This window comes from Pollicipes pollicipes, unplaced genomic scaffold, assembly GCF_011947565.3.
Source record: "Pollicipes pollicipes isolate AB1234 unplaced genomic scaffold, Ppol_2.1 Scaffold_1600;HRSCAF=1878_pilon_pilon_pilon, whole genome shotgun sequence".
NCBI classification, from domain to species: domain Eukaryota; kingdom Metazoa; phylum Arthropoda; class Thecostraca; order Pollicipedomorpha; family Pollicipedidae; genus Pollicipes; species Pollicipes pollicipes.
The window spans coordinates 22,598,129-22,622,894 of record NW_023595962.1 but is presented as its reverse complement, the minus strand read 5'-3'; the positions used below and the strand labels follow the sequence as shown (position 1 = coordinate 22,622,894).

Genomic DNA, 24,766 nt, shown 5'->3' with positions numbered 1-24,766 from the left:
ATACCAAAGCGATGCCGGATACCGGATACCATACCATACCACACCGCATATCAAATACCATACGATGCCGGAGGCCGTCTTGGAACTGCGCCGCCTCCGCAGATCATCATCGGCTCGAGGGTGGCTGGTAAGGTCACGCGGGTGACCTCAGCCGGAGATCGGGGCCAGCCCGGTCAATACGGCACACTTGTGGCGCCGGTGTGACAAGTGTGCTGGGCCGTCGTCACCTCGCCAGCCCACCTGTGGCCCGCCCTGGTGAAGGGGAGGGGGCAGCACTGGGCCAGCAGACAGCGAGGAGGTGTCGGCTGGGCTGCTGTCCTCCCGCAGCAGGGATCCGGAGACAGGTCAGTTTATGATGGCCCAGATGGACCTGCTGGCACTGAGCATGTGCCAATTATAGTAGTCCATGCTTTGTTGTACACGTCTGATTTGATGCAGCTCTTTCGTTTGCTGCATTCAAAATCCGACTAATGGAGGAGCCTTTTCCGTCTCCGTTTGAATTAAGATATGACCGATTTCCTATAGTATCGCGCTGAGGCCGTGAGCATGTTGTGTTATTGCAAACATTCTTAGTCCTTTTACCGCATATTTTTTGCGTGCCAGCTGCTGTTCACTGCTGCCATTTTTAGATCGCCTTTTTATTACTTTTGTCGGCCTCCACTGATGTGAGAAGCCAGTGGCCCCGGTTTTCCTGGTGGTTAGGATTGGCAGTTAACGCAGCAGGTCACCGCAAACCACTGGATTGCAGCCTTTAGGTTGGATTATCAGCCGTTGCCTTCCCTGCGCCGGTGGTGACATCTTTGGGACGCTGCTGACAACCGCAACCTGCCTCTACAGGTAACCGGCCCGACGCTTCGTCGACAGCTCACATCACTTGACCCCTCACATCTGCTGGTGTGATATGTGATGGTGTAACATGTCTGATAAGTGATGGCTCTTTGTATGCGACGGAGGGGTGCTGACACTGCCTGACAGTCTTGATAGCATTTAACTCGTCGGATGTTTTGTCCTCAATTCGTGATTGGTTTTGTGCCATGCAATAACAACGCTCATTCCATGGAGAAAAGAAAGGATCTCTTAGAGAAAAAAGAACGTGAAAACGCCACACAAGCCTGAAACTGTTATCCCAATGCCATAAGCAGCCATAAGCCTGTTATCAGCCAAACCCCTGGCGACAGCAGGAATTAAAGATGTAACCTCTTTGCGACACATAACCCCATTGTTCTAGCCTGTATCTAGCAGGTATTTCTCCCCATTCATAAATCAAGAAAAGCCAGCCCAAGTTTTCATTTAGTGACGAGTAGAATTTGGACATGTTTGCTATAATCATGTGGAGTATTTGTCAGTATTTGAGTACGTATGTATGTATTTGGAGTGTGTATCAGTGTTTGCAGTGCACCAACTGCAAATGTTATTTGCAAAGTCATCCATTTCCTGCATCAAACGTCACGCAGAGACGCAAGAGTGTGGCATGCCACTGACCTTCACAATCAGCGGTCAGCTTTCCATTGCCCCCCCCCCTCCCCCCTGGACGCTCGAGTTGCTGCATGCCCTCAGCGGACAAGGTCAAAGGTCATACTACTAACACCTGGCGTGCGAGGCAGATGGCTTGGCATGTCACTGGCCCATGAGCTACCTGGCCAGGCATCGGTCCGAAGTCTCCATCCGTCTCCAACCCTTCGCTGTGTTCAAGGTCAGTTTCGTCACGATTCAAGGTCAGTTTTCATCGAGTTCATGGTCGGCTCCACTGCGGCCAAGGTAATGGCGCATTAATATCTTCGTTTTCAAAGACACAGTGTCCAAGGCACGTTTCGTCCCGCTTGGGGCCACATCGACGGCCTCCAGCTTTAGTTTCGCCATGTTCGGGGGTATTATTCACGGCGATCGAAGTCAGTTTATAATGAGGATTTTCGTCGTTTTCAATGTGAACGTCGCCGTTCAGGGTCACTTTCGCAGTGTTCAACGCAGTACTCGCAGTTTTGCAGCGCTCACTCAGTCGTAAAGTAGACGTTTTCGAGCTCAATGTCAAATCAGTAATAGCCACGTTAAGCGTTACTTTGGTCAAAGTCGGTCATGACGTCACTGATCACGTGGTCCGGGTGAAACCAAGCGCGCCCAAGTTAATTTGATTACGATCAGCCAGCCTTGTTGTGTATGAGGTCATCATCACCATTTCATTGAATCTAATTCGTTGCATTGAAGGCTCATCCACATGGTGGTTATTCTGCGCCTAGTCATACAAGAAGAACATTGCACACAGAGAGATGCATACATACGCACAGGTAAAAGCAGTTTCGTTAAATGAGTCAGCGATTTAAAACAGTAAAGAATGTCCGGCGCGGGGGGGGGGGCGCGGACGCCCGCCGCGGGCAGCTGGTTCCACGCGGCAGCGGCGCGGTACAGCTGCCGCTGGCTGGCGCTCGATCGGACTCGCGGCAGATGTAGCCAACCGACGCCGCCCGAAACGGCTCGGGCTTGACGCTGGGAAGACTCGACGTGCGTCGCAAATAGAGCACGCAGTGCACTGCGCGAGTCAGGAACTTGCAGTAGCCTGTACACATTCCGGAATCCCGGAAGTGCTCACGACCCCCGGCGCCATGTTACCTGAGTGCTTCCAGAGCGGGACAAGCGTGATCGCTGCGGCTGGCCCCACTCACCGGCCTGGCTGCCAAGTGCATCACCCTTTGAACCTTCTCTAGATGGCACACGACCGCACAGATGACACACGATGGCACTCGACCGCACCATCCCATACAGACAAGCAGAAGAGGATGTGGGAGAGACGGGACTTTAGACGAAGAGCTTCAGAGCCTCAGGAGTGAGTGGAGACAAGTTTTGGGCAGGGATGCAAGGATTGCATCACTGTGACGAGTGAGGAGATTTAGGATCCCCTGTGAAGTCCTGGCCAGGAGAACGCACAATACCTTCACTGAAGACCATCGATGGATGTCTGTGCCAGAGATGGCAATGCGGAAGCTCCCGGTCTTTTATGTAGGTTTCGGTGCCAATCAGCTTCAAGTCCGTCTTCTGGGCTTCATTTTAATTCTGTTTAGCTTACTCAGTTTTAAAGGCACTGAGTGAACTCCTCGAGGCGGGCTTGCAGGTTGGAAAGGCCGTCAACATCAGAGGTGACCGTCAACAATGAGTTGGGTGTCACCGGCGTGGGATAGTAGGTTGCCGTGGGGAAGGATGCTCCATAGGACGTTGATGAGGATGAAAGACAGGGACAAGGAATCATTGGGCCGCCTTTTGGGATAGGGATACAGTGATCGAGCCACCAATGACCACCTGCTTCCGACCGTTCAGATAGCCCGAAACCACCTTCATCGTGCACCAGGTCAGTTCACTGCGTTGGCATCATCACCTCCGCCATACCCGAGGTAATATGTGCCATACTTGTGGCCATCCCAGCCATGCCCATACAGATCTCACTGCGGCGCTCCCCAGCTCATGCGAACTCGAGAGGCGTACAGCTGTTTAAGGGTCAGCAGAGTCGTCTCCGAAGATGGCGCCTCCCGAACTAAAGCACCCTTAGAATTCTAAACGACCTTGGCCAAGGGCACTCTCGCTGAAGAGAAAATATTATTGGATTCGGCTTTGAGATTGGTCTTGTTTGGAACGAAATCAACATCGATACGCTCGGCACGGATATGAAATCGTGGTCAGCGATGATGTCCTAGATCCGAGTCAATTTGGTCAAGGTAAATCGTGGCCGTCATGCTCGTTTCAACCACATCTCCTACGTGTCGTGGCCGTCGTGCTCGTTTCAACCACATCACCTACGTGTCGTTCACATGAGTCCGGCGTATGCCAGGAGGCCAGGACAGGAGCGACAACAAATCATAGTTTAGCTGCAAAGCCTGAAAATACTTCCTTGAGTCAATTGCACGCGGTTTCACTTTTGGTGTTCTCGTGGTTTCGGGATCGCTGACTCTGGGTTCGAGCCCTGGTAACCGCTGGACTGCGTTCCCAAGCATTTCCAGCCGCTGTGAAGGGTCTATGACGGTGCTAATGACCGGAGCAGCAGCCAGTCAATGCGTCGTAAAGCCTTGCATCTCGTAGATACTCTGGTAAAACCTCAACATTTTCAGCCAGGTAATCAGGTGACCAAACTAAGCAAAGAGAGATGGCTTGTGAACACCCGCATGACGTCGTACCAAAACTATGGAGGTTTCAGCCCGGGCTGCATGAAATGCATGCAGGTTAGGTGTCTTCTGCCTACCCAAAAATGATAATGATGATCAGACAACGTGGATGGCGACTTTTCCGGCACGGTTCGCTGCCTGTCTGGAGCGTGACGCATGCCGCAGCTGCAGTACGCTGGCCGGTGCTCTCACCTCTTTACTGCAGTTTGGTGCAACATCGGAACTTCCGGTCCGCTGTTTGAACAGGCCCAGGGTGTGTAGTCAAAACCAAAATCATCCTTCGATTTTGGCCATAGTGAAGCTTGGTGTAACGCATGTGTGGCAATATCATTTGTCACTGGCTTTTTATAAATAAAATTGATCGTCGCAAAAAGACGATTTCGTGTGTGGTTTTGGCACGTGCATACAAGATGGCTGCTGGACGCCATGATGTCTAGATCGCGTTCAATTCTTTCGATTCACCTCGGTAGACAGCTGTCTCCAATGCGTCCTAGACTCGCTGCTCTGATTTAAATTTATGTTCTTCTGCACTGTCCAATCCTTGCCTGACCTTAAGTAGTCCTTCACTGTAGCAGGCATCCGACGAAAATAACAAATGCCTGTATTCTATCTCCCACCCTCCAATACAGTAACGTTTAACGGATATTCGGAAGTCTCTGTTCTGAGATGACACATATATTACATCTTCATTGCATGGCTGCATTAAATTTTTCGCAGGAGCCCGTTGTCTTTTGTGGCTCTCTGCCAAAATTTCCTGGAAATATCACAAGGCGAAGGGAAAACTCCAATGAAAAGCAAAGGCACTGGATGAAGCGAGAGGGCCTCTAGCAGCCTCACAAGTTTGACCCCCGTTAAAAATTTGAACCAAAAATAAAACTTATCCTTACCTTAGAAAATAACCGTTTTCCGGCAGCTCCAATGTCTTTATCGGGCGTTTTTTAGTGATACCGGACCTTTCTCACCCCATGTCGTCTTTGATGCATTAAAGGGAGTGTTTTCTATTTCAAGATATTGAAGCAAGCATCGGATATGATGAAATAGGCTCAGTTATAAATCTTGGTATACTTTTGAACCAAAAAGACCGCTCTGATCTGGAAGGGCTACGACCAGCACCGAATGCTCTTCAATATGGATGTTTCAGTTCAAAACCCGATACAAATGTGAAAACTTCCTTGATCCCACAATTCCTCAGAAGATAGGGGTGAATTGCCCTCATTCGATTTCGGCAATAACTTCCGAACCGTTCCTACTAGATTCACCAGATTTATGGCATCTGACAACTGATTTTTCTGACACATTCCTGAGTTGGAAGATTAACGAGCTCGGGTCAGTTCAGCTTATGGTATCCTCCATTATTACATCTGCAAGCCGCCAAGAATCCAAGAATCAGGAATAAGACCTAGTTCGAAGCAATGATCTGCTTGGACTATGCTGACAGCATACCCTATTGGGCCATGCGTTTTCCCGCAGGCCTTGCACACCTTGCACCTCAGAATAGGTATTCATTGGGGGGGTGGGGGGGGGGGGGGCATGCATGACTCCAGTCATCATACCAGGGCATTGTGATGAGCTTCGCACACAGCAGACGGCAGCGCAAAATTCGTTAAAATCTCCGAAATTCGGACATGTTTTGACAACGATGCACATTTGCCACCTCCCTGAGGAACATCTCGGATACGTGCCTGAGCTGATGTACATGAGAACAACATAGCCCTTACAATACATGATTTCCTGTATGCAACGACTCCTAGCAGACCCGGACCCGATGTCAGACGCCTCGTTTTAGATGGCATCTGAGGCCGACAATGACCCCCAGCAGGCCTCAGTCGCGGCGGTGACCCCTGAGGTCAGCACTCCTGCTCCGCAGGCCCCGCCAAACGAGAAGCAGGTCAGTCGATGCGTCAGTCTCCTGCCCCAGTAGTCACAATTTCAAGAGTAACCCTACGACGCAACTGATTTGCTGCTGTTTCGATTATTAGCACTGTCAGCCTTTGCAACCGGCGGCGAACGGTTACTGGTGGCGGCTGAAAAATCCAGCGGGTTGCAGAAATCCACGGGTCGGAATCCCTGGAGGCCGCGAAAGCTGGGGCTTGCTCTCTCACGCAAGATTGCCCGCAAGCGGGTAAGATGTCGATGGTGGCGCCCCTGGCGTGGAGCAGACGCAACTGCTAAACGGTGTTTCACCAGTATGAACGTTGTAAGGCCTGGACTCGTTACGGTAAATACGCTTTAATTACTATAGCATCACATCCTAGATTCGCGCAAATCATTAAAAAAACAGCGTGCTCTTTAGCAATAAGATTTAACAGACAATTGAATTTACCCCGGTCGATGATTCGATGCAACCTATTCTAATGCAAAAATATCCCTCATTCTTAATCTATCTTCGCTGTTTATTATTCTCGAAGGCTGCATATTTGCTTTACAAAAATTATGAACCAGACACACTTAAAGATTCACATGCCGAAATCCACAACGGCCACATTGGCTACGGTGTCAGCTACAAGTCAATGTCATAGCGCCACACTAAGTGCTCTGGTGCCATGGCTCGCTGCAATGAAAGACGCCCTGCCAAAATCCCACCAATCGTTGTCGGGGTGTGAGGCAACATAGTCTTCGCAAGAAAATACTCGACGATAAAACTCCTCTGATAGGGAAGTTCTATACTGTCTAACTCGCACTGTAAGAGCCCACCACGAACTTTCGCTGACTGCACACACACATATGTCGCACGCTGCACAGTGAGCTAATTGTCAGGCATAGCGGTTTGGCCTTCTGTTGGAGAGAACTAAGTGTGCAGGAACCTGACGATAAGGCCCATAGTGCGCCACAGTATGCTGTTTTTCACTACCTCATGCCTCAGTTTTTCTCATCGAAAGCTAATTCAAACCAGCTGTCGGTTTGAAATTGTAAAGTTCTCTTGCACAGTTGTTAAATGTCCAGAAGAATTCCACCAGGACATTCCCAATGAACGCCTTTTCATAACGAAAGACCACCTTCTAGAACACTGCTGAGGAGTCTACCACAGCACAAGCTTCGGACGACACCACACCGGCACCCGTAGAGACCGAGCAAGTGCCGGCAGAGCCTACACCAGTACCAGAAGAGCCTCCATCAGAACCAGTGGGGCCGACACCAGCATCGGAGAACGGCATAGCAGAAGCGGAGAAATCAGCGCCGGCGCCAGAGGATAGCGCAGACGTGCCAATTCCACCGACACCAGTATCGGTGGAGGCTGCCTCAGCAGCAGAAGAACCGACATTCGCACCGGTAGAACCTGTGCCGGAAAACAGTAGACCCGATATCGTCGGGAGCAGACGAAAAGCCACCGGCACCAGCTGAGCCTATTACACCGCTGGAAACAACAGCAACACCGGAAGCGCCCTCACCAATATCGGATGCTTTGACCGAGGCACCAGTGCCAGCAGAGTCGGAAACAGCAGCGGAGACATCAACTGTAATAGGGGAAGAGACGTCGGCCGCAGAGAACCAACCACTGAAAGCTGCCGAGCCCGCACCAACTCCGGTGGAGCAAACACCGGCAGCAGTAGAACTAACGCCGGCACCAGTAGAACAAACGGCAGAGCCGCCCCCGGCCGAATCCGAACCTTCTGTCGTAGCAGCGACCCCATCATCGGCAGCACCGGAGGTGACGTCATCCCAGCTGGCATCCCCTACAGCGGAAGGGATGGCCGCGGCCCAGCCCCCGAGCATACCGGCACCGGCCGCCCCAGTGACTTCTGAGGACCAGGTGGACCCGCCGTCGGCCCAGTCGACCAATGGGCAGGCGGCACCAACGGATGCAGCCAATCCCGTGCGAGGTGAGTGTCGCACGTGCATGCACACTAGCTGATTCTGGCACGTGCATGCGCACTGGCGGAAGATGCAGAGAGTAAATCCTGGATTTACGGGAATTATTGCATATTCTCTTGCTTTACACGCAACGTAGCTGGACAATGCAGACAATATTTGCCTTCCCCAGTCTGTCTGGCGTTGCTACAGGTAGGTGTCAATGCTTTGCCATTGTTTGTTTCCCAATGTCAAAGCATGTCCCACAAAATACATGGTGCTGCGGAATAGGTCAGCAATCGTAAGTGAAAGGCATCATTGCTGTTTTCTGTTCGCATGACGCGCTAGATTGCTATGGTTGTCGGTAGACTATTTTCTCGTCAGCATCTTTTACCGACGTCATGGATTTTTCCGGATTACCATGCATGCAGGCGTGCCACAGATTGAGCTGGGGTGGCATACTTTTCGAGGTTCCTCCTGCGCAAGATGGGGACTCCTCACGGGATGTGAAACTGCTGATCAGCGTCGTATTCAAGAGGAGACCTTATAAAAGTCCCCCGTATAAAGTTTGTATTATGCGCATTATAGGCATGTGAACCATCGTTGAAATTTGTGAGATCCGGAACAGGGGGCTTCTGATTAATGCAGGGGATTTCCGACTCGTCAAAGGGCCTTTCAATCGAAAGGCAGTGTCCTCTGTTTCATAAATATGAAGCATGGAGGAGCCCGCTAATACAGGATAGGACCTTATAAGTTCACAAAAGGGACTCCAAATCAGGCGAAGGGACGCATTATCGCAAAACAGGGCATTCTGATGGGATGCAGCAGCCTTCTGGCACATAAGAGAGAGCCTCCTAGCCTACAACAGGGGCCTCTTCATATAAAGAGGGTGCCCTCTAATCCAAAACAGGGACTCTTGATGCATGGCAAAGGGGCTTCACCACGGGTGTCGATTTGTATTATTTTGTGAGGGCCGTGTCTGTAATTTCCCAATGCTGAGCCGTCCCCCCTCCCATTTTGGTTTGGACCCCACGCCACCAACGTTTTGGGCTGGAATATTACAAACATCGAGGAAAGAGCTGACCATTTCACAAAGACGATCTTCTCTGATCCTTCCTGTTAGTGGCGTCACCATGTGGGGTAGCTTGAAGCCACGGCTTGAATTTCATTTCCTCAATTGAGGAGTAACTTTAGACATTGGGGCACACCATTTTACTATTCGACTTTTTTGTCCATAAAATGTAAGCCCAAACGTTCTTGCCCGCAGCTAAACATAATATTGACGCCACTGATCCTTGGTTGTTGGACCTCATAGACAACACAATCATGTCTCAATATTTTGACGCGGCATTGAGAGTGCAGATTATGGTTCCTGTTCAGTCGCAGAATGAAACCCAATACAGAAACCGAATATTTGGCTGAGACAGATCTTAAGCCTATCTCCGTCGTGACCATCATTCATTGCTAGCACTCTTCCACCGCCATCCCATTATTGTAACGCATCTTCACAGATCTATTTTGCCTCGGCCCCTGATTCAAATAACACGATCAAGACTTCACCGTGTCATGCGACAACCAGACTGTCGCCTGCATGGTAACCAGGCTGATACAACCAAGCCAGCGGCTAAATGGCCCTCGTTGGCGAGCCATATATGAACACTTATTCTGGCAGGTGAACTTACCACTACTCGTTTCGCCGCACCACGACTGTGGCCATTGCGGCTTCAGCGCTGTATTAAAGTTGGACGCCGCCGCGGCGAGCGCTGTCTCTGCGCGGCAGGACACGTCCGTTTCGCGAGTGTTTAACGCACTGCGGCCAACGGGCCCGCTTCCATAGTGATGGATGTAGCTTACTTGTTAACAAACTTTTTCCTTTAAAGATGTTGCCTGCGACACGAAACGCAGTCACCCTTGATTAACACGCGCTCGGGCGGGGGATCAAATTGACCCCCCCCCCCCCGAAGGTTTTCCCGGAATAGGTTCCGAACGGCGCGGTGTAGCCGCGCCAAATTTTGCGGAGCTGTAGAAAACTGAATAGCGGACTGTCTGACATAAAAATATAGATGTACCTTATAAGTTCGCTAACCTACGGAAGTGGCCACCGGAAACGACGACGTTTGTCAGCTGTCGCTAGCATGGTTATCAGACGGATGGCGATAAAGTGAACACAAAAATGACCTATGGTAGGTAAAAATCAGGTCATGGTGTCAGTGAAGGCATATTCTAAGGGATCGTTCAAGCCTATCAAACAATGGAGTGTTAGACGAAGCGGTACATCTCTGAGATACTTTCTTAGGCAACATAACAATTGAATAAACAAATAGCATTGACCTAGGGCCAGGCATGAAGGTCAGACCAAGGTCAAAGTCAACCTGTTTTAATACTCACCGGCTTGCTGCATGGGCTGGTTTCTGGTGCTCATTTCGAATATATTAGTAGCAGTTGCTGCATTGTACACCTTCCATGGACTTCTGATAGGTCTGAAGAGGTCACTTACCTAAAATAACCCAGGTCAACATTTTGTTTTTATGCTGCCTGGAGTAATCTTTGTGTCTTATCCAAACGCATAACTCAAGGCAGTCTTTTATAATATTTTGGTAATCATGACCTTTGAAAGGTCAAACAAGATCAATGACCTTAACTCAGCGCGTGACAGTTTGCTTAGAACAGTCGCCTAGGCCTTAGAGGCCCTCTGCAGACCATTCTGAAAGTTGACCTTGTTTGACCTTATCTTACCCGAAGGTCATGGCCTAGAAACCTCAAACTTTGACCTAAGTGAGTTTATGTACAGGCCAACACACCCTGTGAGTTTACTTTTTCTAGCTCTTTTAGTTCCCGAGATCTCAGGGAGGTCAAATTGACCCCCCTCCACCCGAGCGAAGGGTATCCAACCAGCCACCCGGGCGCGTGTTAAACTCGAGTAAATACATGACACCATCAATTGGAACAGCGGCATCGTTTTCAACAGCCTTGCGCTCTTCGGGACAATATTAGGAGGAAGTTTCTGCTTCTTCTAGAATCGTGTGGCCCATTTGTTTTTGAACATGCATGTAGCTACGCTCTTTTACCATTTTAGCTGGTTCAACGATTCGGGATTAACTCAGGCTTATAAGCTGCAAGAGTCTCAGGTTTCGGGTGCATCCGTGTGTCCGGGAGATAATGGTGCTATCTAATCATACGCAGTCCTATGCCTTTCGGTCAAACAAATTTTTCTGCTGTTTATTTTGTTCTGCGGATGAAGAACTAAGCCGCTTGAATTGAAATGGCTGACATGGTACGACATACATTTATTCAATGGAAATTTACGCGCACTTCGGGCAGCGCACCAACGATTTAATAATGAGCATTCATCTAACGGTCTATTAATAGCGCATGTATTTCCACTCCACTATTAAAACATACCCATCCTCGCCGTCGCATTTGCAGCGTATTTTAACGTACCCAATGAAACCAGTTTGCTTTGAGCCCCAGTCACACACAACTATTAGTCAATGTAAATTGTTCCTTATTAACTGTTGAACAGACTAGAGTACTGTTGAGCATTGCTGATTTTGATTATATTGTTGATAACAGCTGCTCATCTCATGGCATAGTTGAATCGAAAAAGTGGTGCGACGCCAAATTCAGGCCAAAATTCTCGTGCACAGCTCACGAATCACGCCAAGATGGTGACTTAGGTGGAACAGCATTTTACACGGGAGGCGCTGCGATCTAAGTCCAAGAATAAAGAATAACATTGGAATAGATTGTGTAATTTGACCAAAAGGATCGGTCCCCAAACAACATAAATGGACCCGCATATGTAGCTGGATGTTTGCCGGCCCATAGAAACAAAACATATGTTTGCCGTATAAAGCAATGCACGTACCAACAATTAAACATTCCCTATCTTCTTAATACAACGTCGTATTTGCTCTCACCGCCAGATAATACATAACAGCTGAGCGCATAAACGGTGCAATACATTGCATAAAGCCAAGACCACAACACATGTAAAGATCTGGGAGGTTACCATGAAAAACTCCGAGGTACAGAAATGACCAGTGTTCTTCATGACAAGCCCTGACTCCGTGCCCCACGACCAAAATGCGTGCCACCACCCACGGCCAACCTAAAAGTGTACCTTCGGCGCCCTAAGGCGGAAGGTGCACGTGCCTCCAGTACCCCTCCCCCCCCCCACCCTCCTCCCTCTTGTTTCGTCCCTGCATGACTGCTATGAAGCTTGAATTAAAGACTATTTTTAAGTGATGTGTGTGATGTGTAATGTTATGTGTGATGTGATGTGACATCATCATTGTGATGTGATGTGATGTGACAGTGATGACATCTTCAAGTTGGGCATAAGAGGCCTCTCAAAACCTTTGAAGGGCGAAAATATGCTATCGCTTCTGCAGCCCCTCCCCCCTCCCCCGCACTCCCTGCTTGTATGCGTCTGATTCAATAGCCGTCAATCGTTTCAAAGTAAGCCAACGCTCTTTTCAGCGGCATCCCTTTCATTACTTTTGAGTCGTGGTGTAGTAACGCCCCTTTATGATATGTTCGAATCAAAAATCATTTGGTCGCAATTAATCAGTCGTATTCACCCCGATTGGCGTTATACCTGCGCACTTCGTCGTCTTCTCCAGGCAACAATGCAGCCTCTTAGCACCATTGAGCATACCGCCGTTAAAAAATAACGCAATTCTAGCTATCGGCATCTTCGCGAGGATGACATAACTTTGCAGCATACGCATGACAACGGCCAAATCACAACATCCGCCTCCACAAACATGCAACTAAAAAAAGAACAAATCCGCCCCATCACATCGACTGTCCTGCTGGCACCGGTCGCTGGCCCGCGAGCGCGACCGAGCACGGCCTCCCCGTCCCTGACCGGTGGCTGCAGCGCCACGTGTCCCGCTCTCCCGGCTCAGCCAGATCAGAGCCGGTGTGCCGGATATCTGAGCTGTGACCGGTCGACGCAGGATGTGGTGGAGCCACGGCGGCGGCGGCGGTGCCGACGTCGGCACGTGCAGGTCGACGACCGACCCGCCGCCGACGGGAAGATTGGCCGGGGTGACGGTGTTCGCCCTTATTGTCGTCCATCTTCCGCTCCGTCAGCAGTGGCGTGCTCTGAGGGGTGGGAGATATGGGGTCCCCTCCCCTCCTTGTGCAGAAAGGGCACCAAGATCTTGTGGGAACTCTTTCCCAAATTGTGGCACCAAAATGATCGGTCCCAAGACACGTAACTTCTATTTTATTTTCTTCTTTTTCATTCTATTCTGTTAGCTTCTATTTTTAAAACACATAAAAGCTCAAGGGTACCACAAATGGCCCACCTATAGTTCTCAACGGACACCAACTTTCAGGAGAACAACAATGTTGTGAATACCACTCTGACGAAATCCTGGATCGGTCACTTGAGCGAGGGACACTAAAACCTTCGTTTCGGGCACCATAGCCTTCATCTTCAAGGACGGGATGCCAAAGAGCCCAATATCTTTATTTTAAGGGGTGACTGGAAATCAGTGGCACCATCGTTCCTGTGCATTTCAACCTGGCGAAACTCTGGCTCGGCCCATTCCACGAAGGGGCACCAACAGCGTTCATTTCGGGGATCGGGAGCTTTATTTGCCAGAGGTACCCAACACCAGGTGGCGCCATAAAGGGCCCCAAAAACTTTCATTCCCAAGCGATGCCAAATGTCAGGGGGCGCCACAGTGTCACGCCGCTCCAATGACGAAATCCCGGGTCGGCCCATTCGGCGAGGGTGCACCAAAACCCTCATTTTGAGGCACTGTAATTCACAACATCTATTTTCTAGGGGCACCAAATTCAAGCGGGCCATGCGAAGGGCGCCAACACCTGCATTATCAGGGGTCAGCAAAGTACACAGGCACCTCAAGTTTTTTGCCTTTCATCCTGACGACATCTCGGATGGACCGCTTCGGCGTAACTCTTCCCGGATCGGCCGCTTCGGCATAACTCTTCCCGGATCGGCCGCTTCGGCGTAACTTTTCTCGGATGGACCGCTTTGGCGTAGCTTTTCTCGGATGGACCGCTTCGGTGAAAAGATTCTGGGGTCGGCCGCGGCACTGAAAACCTTCTTTTCGAGGTATCATAACCTATATTTTTAGCAGACACCCGATGTCAGGGAGCAAACAGAGAGCACTGAATCAAGAGGACAATAATGGGACACTACGATGTCCATGTACCACACTGCAATGTCCATGTACCACACTGCAATGTCCATGTACCACACTGCAATGTCCATGTACCACACTGCAATGTCCATGTACCACCATTGGCGGAACCCTGGACTTGCCCATATGGTGAGGGTCACCAAAACATCCACTTTGGAGCACCATAATGAAGGGCACCAAATCCCAAGGTCATTCAAAGGATCCAAAAAGCTTCCCTTTCAGGGCGCACAAAAATTCAGAGGCTCCCCAACTTGCGCATCTTCCACCGTGACGAAGCCTTAGATTAGTCGCTTTAGTGAATGGATGCTAAAATTTTTGTTTCAGGCCATCAGAACCTTAATTTGCAAGAAACATCCAACTCCAGGCAGCAGCACAAATGAACCCAAAACTATATTTTCGCGAGAGACCAAGAGTGCCGCCATCATGGGTGCACGTGGCGTGGAAGGGGTAAAAAGGTATATGCCCCCTTAGGCCTTTGCATAATGCATAATGAGGTGTATGATAAGGTGTATATTTATATTTTCTATCAGGTTTTGGCTCCTTGTTCAGTCAGAGCGGTTCGGCATAAACCATAATAGACGAAAATTGACCTCTCAAGATAAAGCTGGCTGGATTCGGGGCAGGGGCGGATCCAGCCTAGAGTTGTTGTTTTTTTTGGGGGGGGAGGGCAACCGTTCGTCGCCAGCTGGCTGGAGTGGGATCCGAGGTCCAGTGCATTTATCAAACACGATGTCTGCGCCGAGTATGACTAAGCCGCGTCAACATGCGCTTTGTTTTGATACTCAAATCGCTGCCAACTTTTCTTCATAGAGTTTTTTCCGAAACGGAAAGAACTGTTTGATACCGCACCATCAAAGTTAAACAAACGGTAAGTAGACGAAACTTTTATGAAGTTCTGGGAATGTTTTGGGGGGCCAAAACATACTCTCAGAGTTTTTTGGCGGGGCCATGGCCCCGTGACCCCCCCCCCCCCCCCAGAATCCGCCTATGATTCGGGGATCATTTCTTGTTAATGATTCGGCGTGAAGATTGGATTCCCTACTGCCTTCCCGCTGGCAGGGCCCGCTGTTAACCACGGTGCCTTTTTCTTACCGAGATTCTGGCTGCGCCCCATGACCTCCGTGTCTATAGCATCCTGGCTATCAGTCCGGGTCAGCGGAGTTAATGGAGACGGGTCGTTTCCCCTTAACCCTGCATCACACTCCTTTATTTCCGTGCTGTAGAATGGCTCGTTATAAAAAGTTAGAAATAGCATGCATTTTCATTGGACAATACCCACACTGAGCTACATCGCCGTTGCGCAGATGTAGGTGTAAGGCAAGCCATTTGTGCGTGTTAACAGTTGAATATGTCCGTAAGGGGCACCAAAGTGAAGAGGGACCATCAAGAGTTCCATCAAGGGAGGGTCTCCCTTGATGGAGTCCTGAGCCCGCCCCTTTCTGCCACGGCACCTCTCCATCGAACTGCTAGGCTGTCGATCTGATATGTCTGGCTATGTGTTTCCCCCTGTTCCTCGTTTGTTTCCGTTCTGAGCTTCCGTCATGCTTTTTAAAGCAAGCATGGAACTGGTTGTACGATGCGGCCCGTAGTAGGGACATATCCAAGGGCATGGCTGACAAAGGGGCCATGCCCTCCCTCGAGCCAAGAGGTAAGATGCTGAGCAATATCGCAGGAATGTGGTCCAAGCTCACAGGAGTTCGGAGAACATTTGACATTCAGTCTCCCTCGCCCTGAGAACAATTCTGGCTGTGTGCTGGCTTACACAGATATCCTGCTAATGTCATGGATCATTAGCTCTTGCCGATGAGTAAGCCTACTTGAATTACCTTCGTCCTGGTACCCAAAATCATTCCGTGTCCTGAATGCAAGTGATTTCAGTCGATAACAGAAGGCATGCCAAGGTCATCCATATCCTTTCGTGGAAGCTTAAATAAACCTCCGTGTCGCGTGACTGTGAGTCACGTGACCAAATGAAACGTAACCTATGTCACGTGACGCTATGGCACGTGCCCGACAGCGATCACGCAGCAGAACCAGATGAGTCTGCAGGACCTGTGTCGTGACATGAAGCAGAGCTTCAAGCAGAACAGCCTGGGGCTACAGACACGTCTCACCCGGCTGGACGACCGCATGTCCGCTGTCGAACGTATGCAGGTCAGTTCAAGGTCATGTTGAGAAAATGGTTCAATCTGACGTTGAGAGGTTGGCTTAAGATCACAATGTGATGTCATTTTTAAGCCGTGCGATTTAAGAATCATTGTCTTGACAATCGGTAAGTTCATGGCCATGAAAATCGCTCAGAAATTTGACACAGGATTGCGATACAAAGCCAGTAGAAGGTCATGATTAGATGTCACTAAATGCTGTGTCAAACGATTCAGTCAGGTGATTCCGAGGGCTCAGTGAGAGCGGTGTGAGTTGGGAGGTGACTAAGTGCATGAGGTCTACGCTGAGATGTCTGCTGTGTGACATGCTTGTCATCAAACCAGTGCATTTAAGCGAAGTAAAGGCTCGCGGTAAGAAAATCAAGACGTCAACCCGTTGTCAGTGCATTTGCAGCCACCGGGCTAGGAAATTTTGACGTTGGAACTCGGATATCCAATGACTTTAACGAACAGCTCGTGGCAACTTCACGCATCTGAGTCAAATACGCGCTCTTTTCTCACTGCTGATCACATTTCGCAACTGCCGTCAGTTCAATTCAATCACTTTGCCTATGCTAACTATGCTCCTACGTCGATGACAATTTTGTCTTTTTATGTGAATGGTCGTGCGGAGCTTTATTGTCACGGCTGCTCAAAAACGTGGGAGCCTTCAAGAGGTGGCCGAAACTCAACTCATGCTCTCTGCTCTTTTGCGGATTTGATAAAGCTCCTTCGACATGCGTTCACCCGTGCAAAACTTGTAATCCCTCACCAAAACCTGGGCTGGAATTTGTCCATGGGTGAGCCGTGTCTCTCCGATTTGGGGATAAGCTGGAGTCTTGGGCAGCTCTTGACATGCAAATAGCATGTGTATGTGGCAGCGCGCGACAAGCTTGCATTGCACACGACAAATGGAGAACATTTCATGTTGGGATAATTGGAGGGGGTGTACGTCCCCCTGTCCCCTCCCCTAGTGCTTCCTCCCCTGTTTGCATCCAAGGCTGAGGTCGTAAGGATAGCGTTGAGCCGACCCTGCTCCCCTCCCCTGCTCTCCCCTGCTCTCCTCCCCCTGCTCTCTCCCTGCTCTCACCTTTGCTCTGCTCTCCCCTCCTCCGGACCCAGCTCTCCCGCCGAGCTGTCCATCCCTGGGATACGTTGGCTTATGTTATCACCAGTATGAACATTCTCCAATGTTCATTGTACATGTACCTGTCACCGTGTAGACACGAGCCGCGCCTTCCGTTCCGATAGCTTCATTGGTGAATGCGCCTGCCTGCCGGATGACCCAGCCGTGGTGGGAAGGGTGCGAGCCGCTTCAGGCGTTCGTTTCTTGCCCTCTACTGGGTTGACCTGTCGCTGGTGTTAACGGAACGTCAGGTCTTCGCAGTCAAATCCTGCCGTTGACCCGAAATGTTGCGATCGGTTGGTTGATGCAACAAGCACTGCTTGGTGCGGTGCACTGATGTGTGTGCACTTCTCAGCGTCCCACTGTGAACACGTCCAGAAATCCATCCATTCAAAGGATTTGGACTAAATCTGTAGAAGAATGGTGTTGATGAATTGATCAAACACGTAAATCCCAAACAAAGGACATCAAAATAGACGCACACGCACACGCAGCTCACTGAAAAGTCTAAAAACATCAGCTGATTTGGAATAATTTCATCCATTTTTTTCATTATACATACACCCACACGGAAGGTCCCACCGAACGTTAAATAAGTGATGATAATGGTGATGATGATGATGATGATGATGATGGTGATGATGATGGTGATGATGATGATGATGATGACTGCGATAACTGCCCCGACGAGAGGCGAACCCGATATCGGACGTCATGCTGCTCGATGACGATAGTCCATACCAGTCACCGATTACCAGTCACCAGTCACCGGTTACCGGTAACCAGTGCCACGCGGCTTCCGGCGTTGGCACCGGTGTGTGGTAACCGATGGCATGTGAGACCGCACGGCCCCTGATGACCGCCGGCCGGCGCAGTTCCTCATCCGGAAACAGTCCGAAGAGATGCAGGATCTCAAGTTCCGCATGGTCGACGCGGAGAGACGGAACCAACAGGACCAGAAGAAGGTCATCGCCTATAGGAAGAAGGTGAAGGAGCTGCAGACCAGCTTGCGGGAGATGCAGATACGAGAGGTGGGTCAGGGTGGCGCGACCGCAGGGGGGGGGGGGGGGGCGCAGGCGAGAACGTGAACGTGTCTGAACGTGTCTGCGTGCGCGTGTCTGAGGAAATCACTGCTTGCTGTTTACTGAATGATTACTTCAGAGGTGTACGATGGTATTCGGTTGAAGAGGATTGAATCAAAAATTAAGTTCGAAGTTATTCAGTTAAAGGGGTCTCAGCCAAAAACTCGCCTGACTCGCGACACAGCCACTAGATTTGACAAGCATTCCTCCCGTTCTTTAAGCTTATCATACTGTACGTGTTACTCAAAGTTATTGGTGTACACTCACCAGTTACATCCCGTTTGCATTTTTCCAGCACTCCGTTCTAAATAACAAAAAGTTTGCAGGAAACTTTGCACCCACAGTTACTTTCGCGTTAATCTCTACCAAGGGATTGTGAACGAAGCTACTTATGAATACAAAGGAGAGCGGGCCGTAACGCTGTGGGCATTTCTCGGAGCACCTGCCCGAAGTTTCACGAAAGCCTTACTCATACCTTTGCACATACCCGCAATTTATCCATAATGTGTACCCAACCAGAACTGTTACTCACTCCATATGCATGATCATTGTTTACCACCGCTTGTGAATTCTTCTGTCTTCTCCAAAATTGGTGATGCCCAACTAGATGCTAGTCAAAAATCGCTGCAGTGTTCATCTTGATGGCTTTCATGGCGTACGTTTTTCTGGTAAGGTATATTACTGTCTTGCATTAGAGAACAGTTTTTAGCAACTGTCCTGGAGAAAGGAAACACGGAGGAGGGGTTTGCATCCTTCTTTTTTTGGGGGGGGGGGGACGGGAGAGATATGTCGATGCCCATGAAACGTATGCATTGTCCTTTCTCCACCTTCAGCTGAGGTTTCGGCATGTCTTTCCAAGAAACAGATCCTAAATCAGTTGAAACCTTTTATAAATTATACGGTAATTTTTACAAGTGAAAGGGGTGAGTGCGAACAGATCGCATGTCATAAAATGCATGGAATCTTTAATGGGCACGTGATCATCACTATGCCTCGGTTCTATGTCGAAATGCATGCTTAATAGCGGATTTGCTTCCTTTTCAGGCGGAGGATTTTTCGAGGGCCTTCTAGGGCCTGTGTTCAAAACGGCCTCTGCCCAATCACTGAACGCCATCACTTTCAGTCTCACAGCATTGAATTGTTTAGGTGATTTTTGTAGCAGTAATTTGCTTACGACACGCAATTGAATTTACGTGGCTACACACTCATTTGCCAATATGTCACGCTTGACGATATGCACGGCGATAACACATAGGCTAAAATGACGCCAAACCGCCGTATCAATGGCGAACTTGCGTATTGTTAGTTGTAAGTTGGAAGTTTAATATTAGCTGGAAGTTATGAAATTAGTGGACGTCATTAAATCCCGGAAATTGCTGAGTGCAGCTACTGGAATTCGAGTCATTACGATCGTTCATCTTTTGAGGTGGAAGGAGGGATCTAGCCTCATTGTTTCCATGTCTTTTCGTGGAGAACGAGGGCCGAACCTCACTGCTTCCTTGTCTTTTTGGGGGGATCTAACCTCATTGATCCCATGTGATTTGGGGGAGGAGAAGGGCCTAACCTCATTGTTTCCGTGTCTTTTGGGGGAGAAGAAGGGTCTAACTTCGTTGATCCCATGTGTTTTGGGGGAGGAGAAGGGCCTAACCTCATTGTTTCCGTGCCTTTTGGGGGATGAGAAGGGTCTAACCCCATTGTTCCCATGTCTTTTCGTGGAGAAGGAGGGTCTAACCCCATTGTTCCCGTGTCTTTTGGGGGCGGAGAAGGGCCTAGCCTCATCGTGTCCGTGCCGCGGCAGCCATAAGTTACCGTAATAGTTCAACACGTGCTACGTCGCTCTTTCGCTGGCTGCAGATATTTTGTCTTTGCCATACCTCACTGCTTCCTTGGTTTGATTTGGTTTGGACAAGAGCCCTTTCGGCCAGTAAAGGTCATTTCAGTGTCATGAGATGGAGGAAAGTGGACAGTGCTGGGGCAACCCTACATGCATCTGGAGGTCCCCCAACGATAATTAGCGCACACAGGGACTCCACACGGTGTATGTGCTCGGCGCTCAGATAGGGACTCCAACAGGGAATCACAACGTGAGTGGCTGGAGGAATAAAGGCTGTCAAACGCACGGCTGATCAGTTCCGGCCGCTGAGTGTGCGGTAACGGGACAGACAGACGGACAGACAGACAGACAGACAGACAGACAGACAGACAGACAGACAGACAGACAGACAGACAGACAGACAGACAGACAGACAGACAGACAGACAGACAGACAGACAGACAGACAGACAGACAGACAGACGACGTCCAGACCTGCTCGGACCACGGCCTAGACCGCAATCACAGCTGGCAATCACAGCTGGCAATCACAGCTGGCAGCCGTGCCGAGACTTGTGATGACAAAGGTGATTGGGGTTTCAAGGATTGGTAACTGGTGACGGAGTGCCTGATATGTGGGTAGCTGGCAGGTATGTGGCAGCAATGAGATAATACTCATGCCGTTTCACTCACCCATGGTCCTTTTCACCTCTCAGTATTTACCTGTTACCGGCCACCCAATCACAGTCATTCAACGACAAATCATTAGGTACTTCGCGTTCTTCTTACTGCAAACAGCGTTCGCGATCGTCGCACTTGTCGTGCTAGGCCCTACACACCAATTATCCAATCAAACCCATAATTAACGGTTGCTCATCAAAAACGTGAATCACCCAATCATAATCCGTGATCAGTGTGGCGCGTTCAACACACTGTAACACATTTACGCGCCCAGCACAGCATAACACCATAACGCGCTCAGCACAATAGAACGCAATAGCACGTTCAGCCATCGAATGGTCAGGGCCAAAATTGCTAGCCACGCTATCAACAATAATTTAATACAAATGCGCTGCTTAAACGTTTATAACAATCTCTATTTACGCCCTCGTCAGCCCCGATCTTCAATCTCGAGGAAACAAACGCTATTCGCCCTCACCGTTTCTATTCCGCAGTCGGTGAGAGACCGCGCCGAAAAAGAATTAGAGATGCGTGAGACCCGACGGGCGAAGCAGCAGCCGCCGTACACGCCGCCGCCGCAGGTCATCACCGTCCCGCAGCCCATGCCGATCTTCATGCCGAGCCAGGCGTACGGAGGCGGCCAGGCGTACAACGGCAGCGGACAGGACCCTAAGTACGCTCCGGTCACTGTTCGTCTGTGGAGGTGGACCCTGCAGGAGGTTTGGTGTGCTGCTGAAGCTGTGTTTAGGGTCGACAGTTGAAAGCACGACTGCGTTTCCTCTCTGTGGTGGGTGTGGTGAAAATTCCGTAAGATGCATCTTAACGGTTACATATAATTTGTATTTGAGTCACAGCGCTTATTCTGCCAGCTTCGCTGCGTACGTATTTCGATGGGCGGAGACAACAAGGGCAGTGATGCAATCCGTAGTTCTGTTAGCAATTCCAAAAAAAAAACTTTTCATAGAGCGTAAAAAATACTCGGTGCTCCGCTCTGCCCGTCCGTCATGCGGTGGCGGCCTAAGCCAGAGAGCACCGCCAGCACGGCCTGTCTTCTCCACAGTTATTACCAGCCAATGCCGGTGCAGCAATCCAGTTACCAGCAGCCGAACTACCAGCAGCCGAGCTACCAGCAGCAGGAGCCGCTGCCGGCGCTGCCGCCGCCAGCGCCATCTATCGTGGAGCTGCCGCCCGAGCAGCCGCCGCCTCCGCCGCCGCCGGCCTCCACCGCCGCGGCCAGCCGACGGGGCTCCGTGTTCTCCGTCAAGAGCTTCCGCAGCAAGAAGGGCGTCGAGGCGAAGTGACGTCGCGGTGTGGGAAGAGGTGGTGTTGGGAGACCTCGGTGACCGCCGGGGTGTCGCTGTCTGGGCTGGGTTATGAGCTGGGGAAACCGGAGCACGATAGTTTTGCTGGTCTCGTAAACGGACGTCGGTAGCCTTGCGCCCAACCCTGTCGCACTTGTAAAATAAGTAGCTCCCTTTGACATGAAAACAGTATTCGGCAATATTGAAGGGGTTCATGCTCTTGATGGCAGTTCATTTTCAATGTTGTATTTGCCTATATTAGTCCTCCAACAAGTGTTTGCACACCACTTGCATACCTTACTACGAATGTCGTCGAAATAAGGCCTCTGAGTCTTATGAATTATCACTGGTTGTCGTGCTGGCCTCAACACAACACTTTGTTGTAAACTCTGCGTGCTTGCTCAGTATTTACCAGGTGTGTTTAGGTGCTGATTGCTGATTAATTGGCTTTGTTTTCTGCCGTTCGTGGTCTAACTTCGAAGGTTACTTCATCGACACCATTCGCCGACCGTCACCTTTTTAACAACAGCAGACGTTGGCTAGATTGTAGATGTCCCTCGAAGAGTGAGAACATCGCGTTGCGATGTTTTGTTTTGCTTAATCCTGTCTATTATGGGATTGTTAGTGTTGCATGGCGTGATCGGCTTTGGGGTCCCAGGTACCTATTGTATTTACGCAAAGAACTGCGTAACGTTACGGTTCTAACACGTGCTGTGGAGCGATAAACCATCTGAATACCCGTGTGCATGAAAAACGTTTGCTTTCTCCTGCCTTTCCCTGACCTTGTTCAGATCGCAAATAAACTTGGCGACGACGAGCCTGCATCCGATTCAGTTTCATCCACGCCCGCTTCGCAAGAGGGCTTCAAAACGGTCCGACAGCAAGCAAACCGAATGTCAGGTGATGGCGTTGGAGCTACCAGCCAGCTAGCTGGTGGCATCAAATAGTGTAGTGTGCAACATGCGTAGCGAGGGGTGCGACACGGCAAAGCCTGCATTCAGACCGGCGATGCCTGCTAGTGATAGGTCTACAGCTGTTCAGGCGTTGCCGCGCGGCCGCCTTGTTGAAGCACGTTGCAGCAGTAACTCACGATGACATTTATTGTCACTCACCTATAAATATCTTACATATCGTTCTGCTTAGCCAACCACAGCAGAACGTTGTGTTTTTTTCTCTATAAATTTATTCCGAATGGTTTGCATGGGTGACTGAGCCCATAACACCCACCAAGCATAGCTTGTTGTGTGTACCTTGGACCCACCACCCAAGTCGTGCCACCCAGCCCAGCGGATAATTTTGCCTCTGCCCTTGCGCCAGACAGGAATGCGGAGGTTTCAACCTGCCACACAATGCTGCGACGCGACCGCTCCGGGCCAGGGCTGGACCTCGTTGGCCAGTTGCCAGCCGACCTTTTCATTTCAGCCGGGCGAAACAATGCGCCCGCTTTGGTACACGTACCCCGTGCCGTCCGGATTACGAGTTCAGCATCTTTCCCCCAGACCACGGTGTTGAGACAACTGTCGGACTTGGCTTGTTATTCCGCGTGGGAGCACATCATAAACCAACACTATGCAATCAAAGCCTACTGAGCAGAGCCAAGTCGTGCCATCACAGCGTACTGAGCAGCGGCAAGCCATGCCATCACAGTATACTGGGCTGTTGCTAAAAAAGGATTACAATGTTTACGTTGCTGACGTCCTGCAACGGAGCGAAATGGGGGGGGGGGGGGGAAGGGGATACCGGGACCTGTACCCCGGCATCAAATTGCCACATGTATGGGATGAGATTCACTGTAGGCGATTATGGCGATTATATATTGCTGCATGAGAATCATTGTAGGCGATTAAAAAATCGGGATCACATCGGGAGAAAATTGGGAAATAGCCACCTAAAAATAGATACATTGTATGAATGTCATGCCTTTACAGCTTGAAAAAACGGTTGCGCGCCATATTATTTTTCATTTTAATTAAATTTAAGCGTACCTGGCTCGCTGAAACTTTGTTCATCGATCGCAGACTTTTAGCCCAAATTTGGGATAATAGGCAATAGGGAAATCCGACTTCCGTCAAAGACAGAAACAGCACTTGTTTGGCGAGGTTACGGGCCGTTGCACTGAGATACGAATGCGGAACCCACGGTGTGCTGCATTCTGCAATGTCCGGGTTGACGTGTTGCACCATATATGTTAAATAAAGAGCAGGCTGATCAGAAAAAAACGCAGGCTGCGATTTACGTCCACATTCCAAGCATCATAAATATCGTTGTTTGCAGGATAATGCAGATCAGTCCATTCGCCAACGTTCAGTGAGAAACGCCGATGCTTACGGTGCGGCGACTTGGCCGAGGCGCAACTCCACTCTCAACTCGACTCCACTCCAACTGAGCGTTTTAGAAGGGTGTGTCCGCCCACGGACGGAGAACTCACCAATTTCTTCCGTTCAGCCTCAGCCATATACCCCCCCCCCCCCCACCCCCTTCACACACGCACACAACTGTCCCTC

At 50.0% G+C, this 24,766-nt stretch overlaps 1 protein-coding gene across 2 annotated transcripts; it reads left to right on the top strand.

Moving 5' to 3' along the window:
* The first annotated feature begins 267 nt into the window (after positions 1-267).
* On the top strand, positions 268-23,079 carry LOC119091738 (protein enabled homolog). 2 transcript variants are annotated; one of them, XM_037214603.1, is made up of 6 exons: positions 268-344; positions 749-837; positions 16,134-16,270; positions 18,262-18,417; positions 21,456-21,634; positions 22,022-23,079. In XM_037214603.1, exons 3-6 carry the CDS (start codon positions 16,154-16,156, stop codon positions 22,260-22,262), a joined length of 693 nt encoding a protein of 230 aa, XP_037070498.1. In that variant the 5' UTR covers positions 268-344; positions 749-837; positions 16,134-16,153; the 3' UTR covers positions 22,263-23,079. The 2 variants fall into 2 exon arrangements, with proteins under 2 accessions (XP_037070498.1, XP_037070491.1); XM_037214596.1 differs by lacking the exons at positions 268-344; positions 749-837 and adding an exon at positions 7,439-7,966.
* Positions 23,080-24,766: the final 1,687 nt, after the last annotated feature.

Bases quoted from the DNA above. Each gene is read 5' to 3' on its own strand.
- LOC119091738 (XM_037214596.1), top strand. From the start codon at position 7,834: ATGGCCGCGGCCCAGCCCCCGAGCATACCGGCACCGGCCGCCCCAGTG. The intron at 7,967-16,133 runs GTGAGTGTCGCA...CGTGCCCGACAG, and splicing joins TGCAGCCAATCCCGTGCGAG to CGATCACGCAGCAGAACCAG. The intron at 18,418-21,455 runs GTGGGTCAGGGT...TCTATTCCGCAG, and splicing joins GGGAGATGCAGATACGAGAG to TCGGTGAGAGACCGCGCCGA.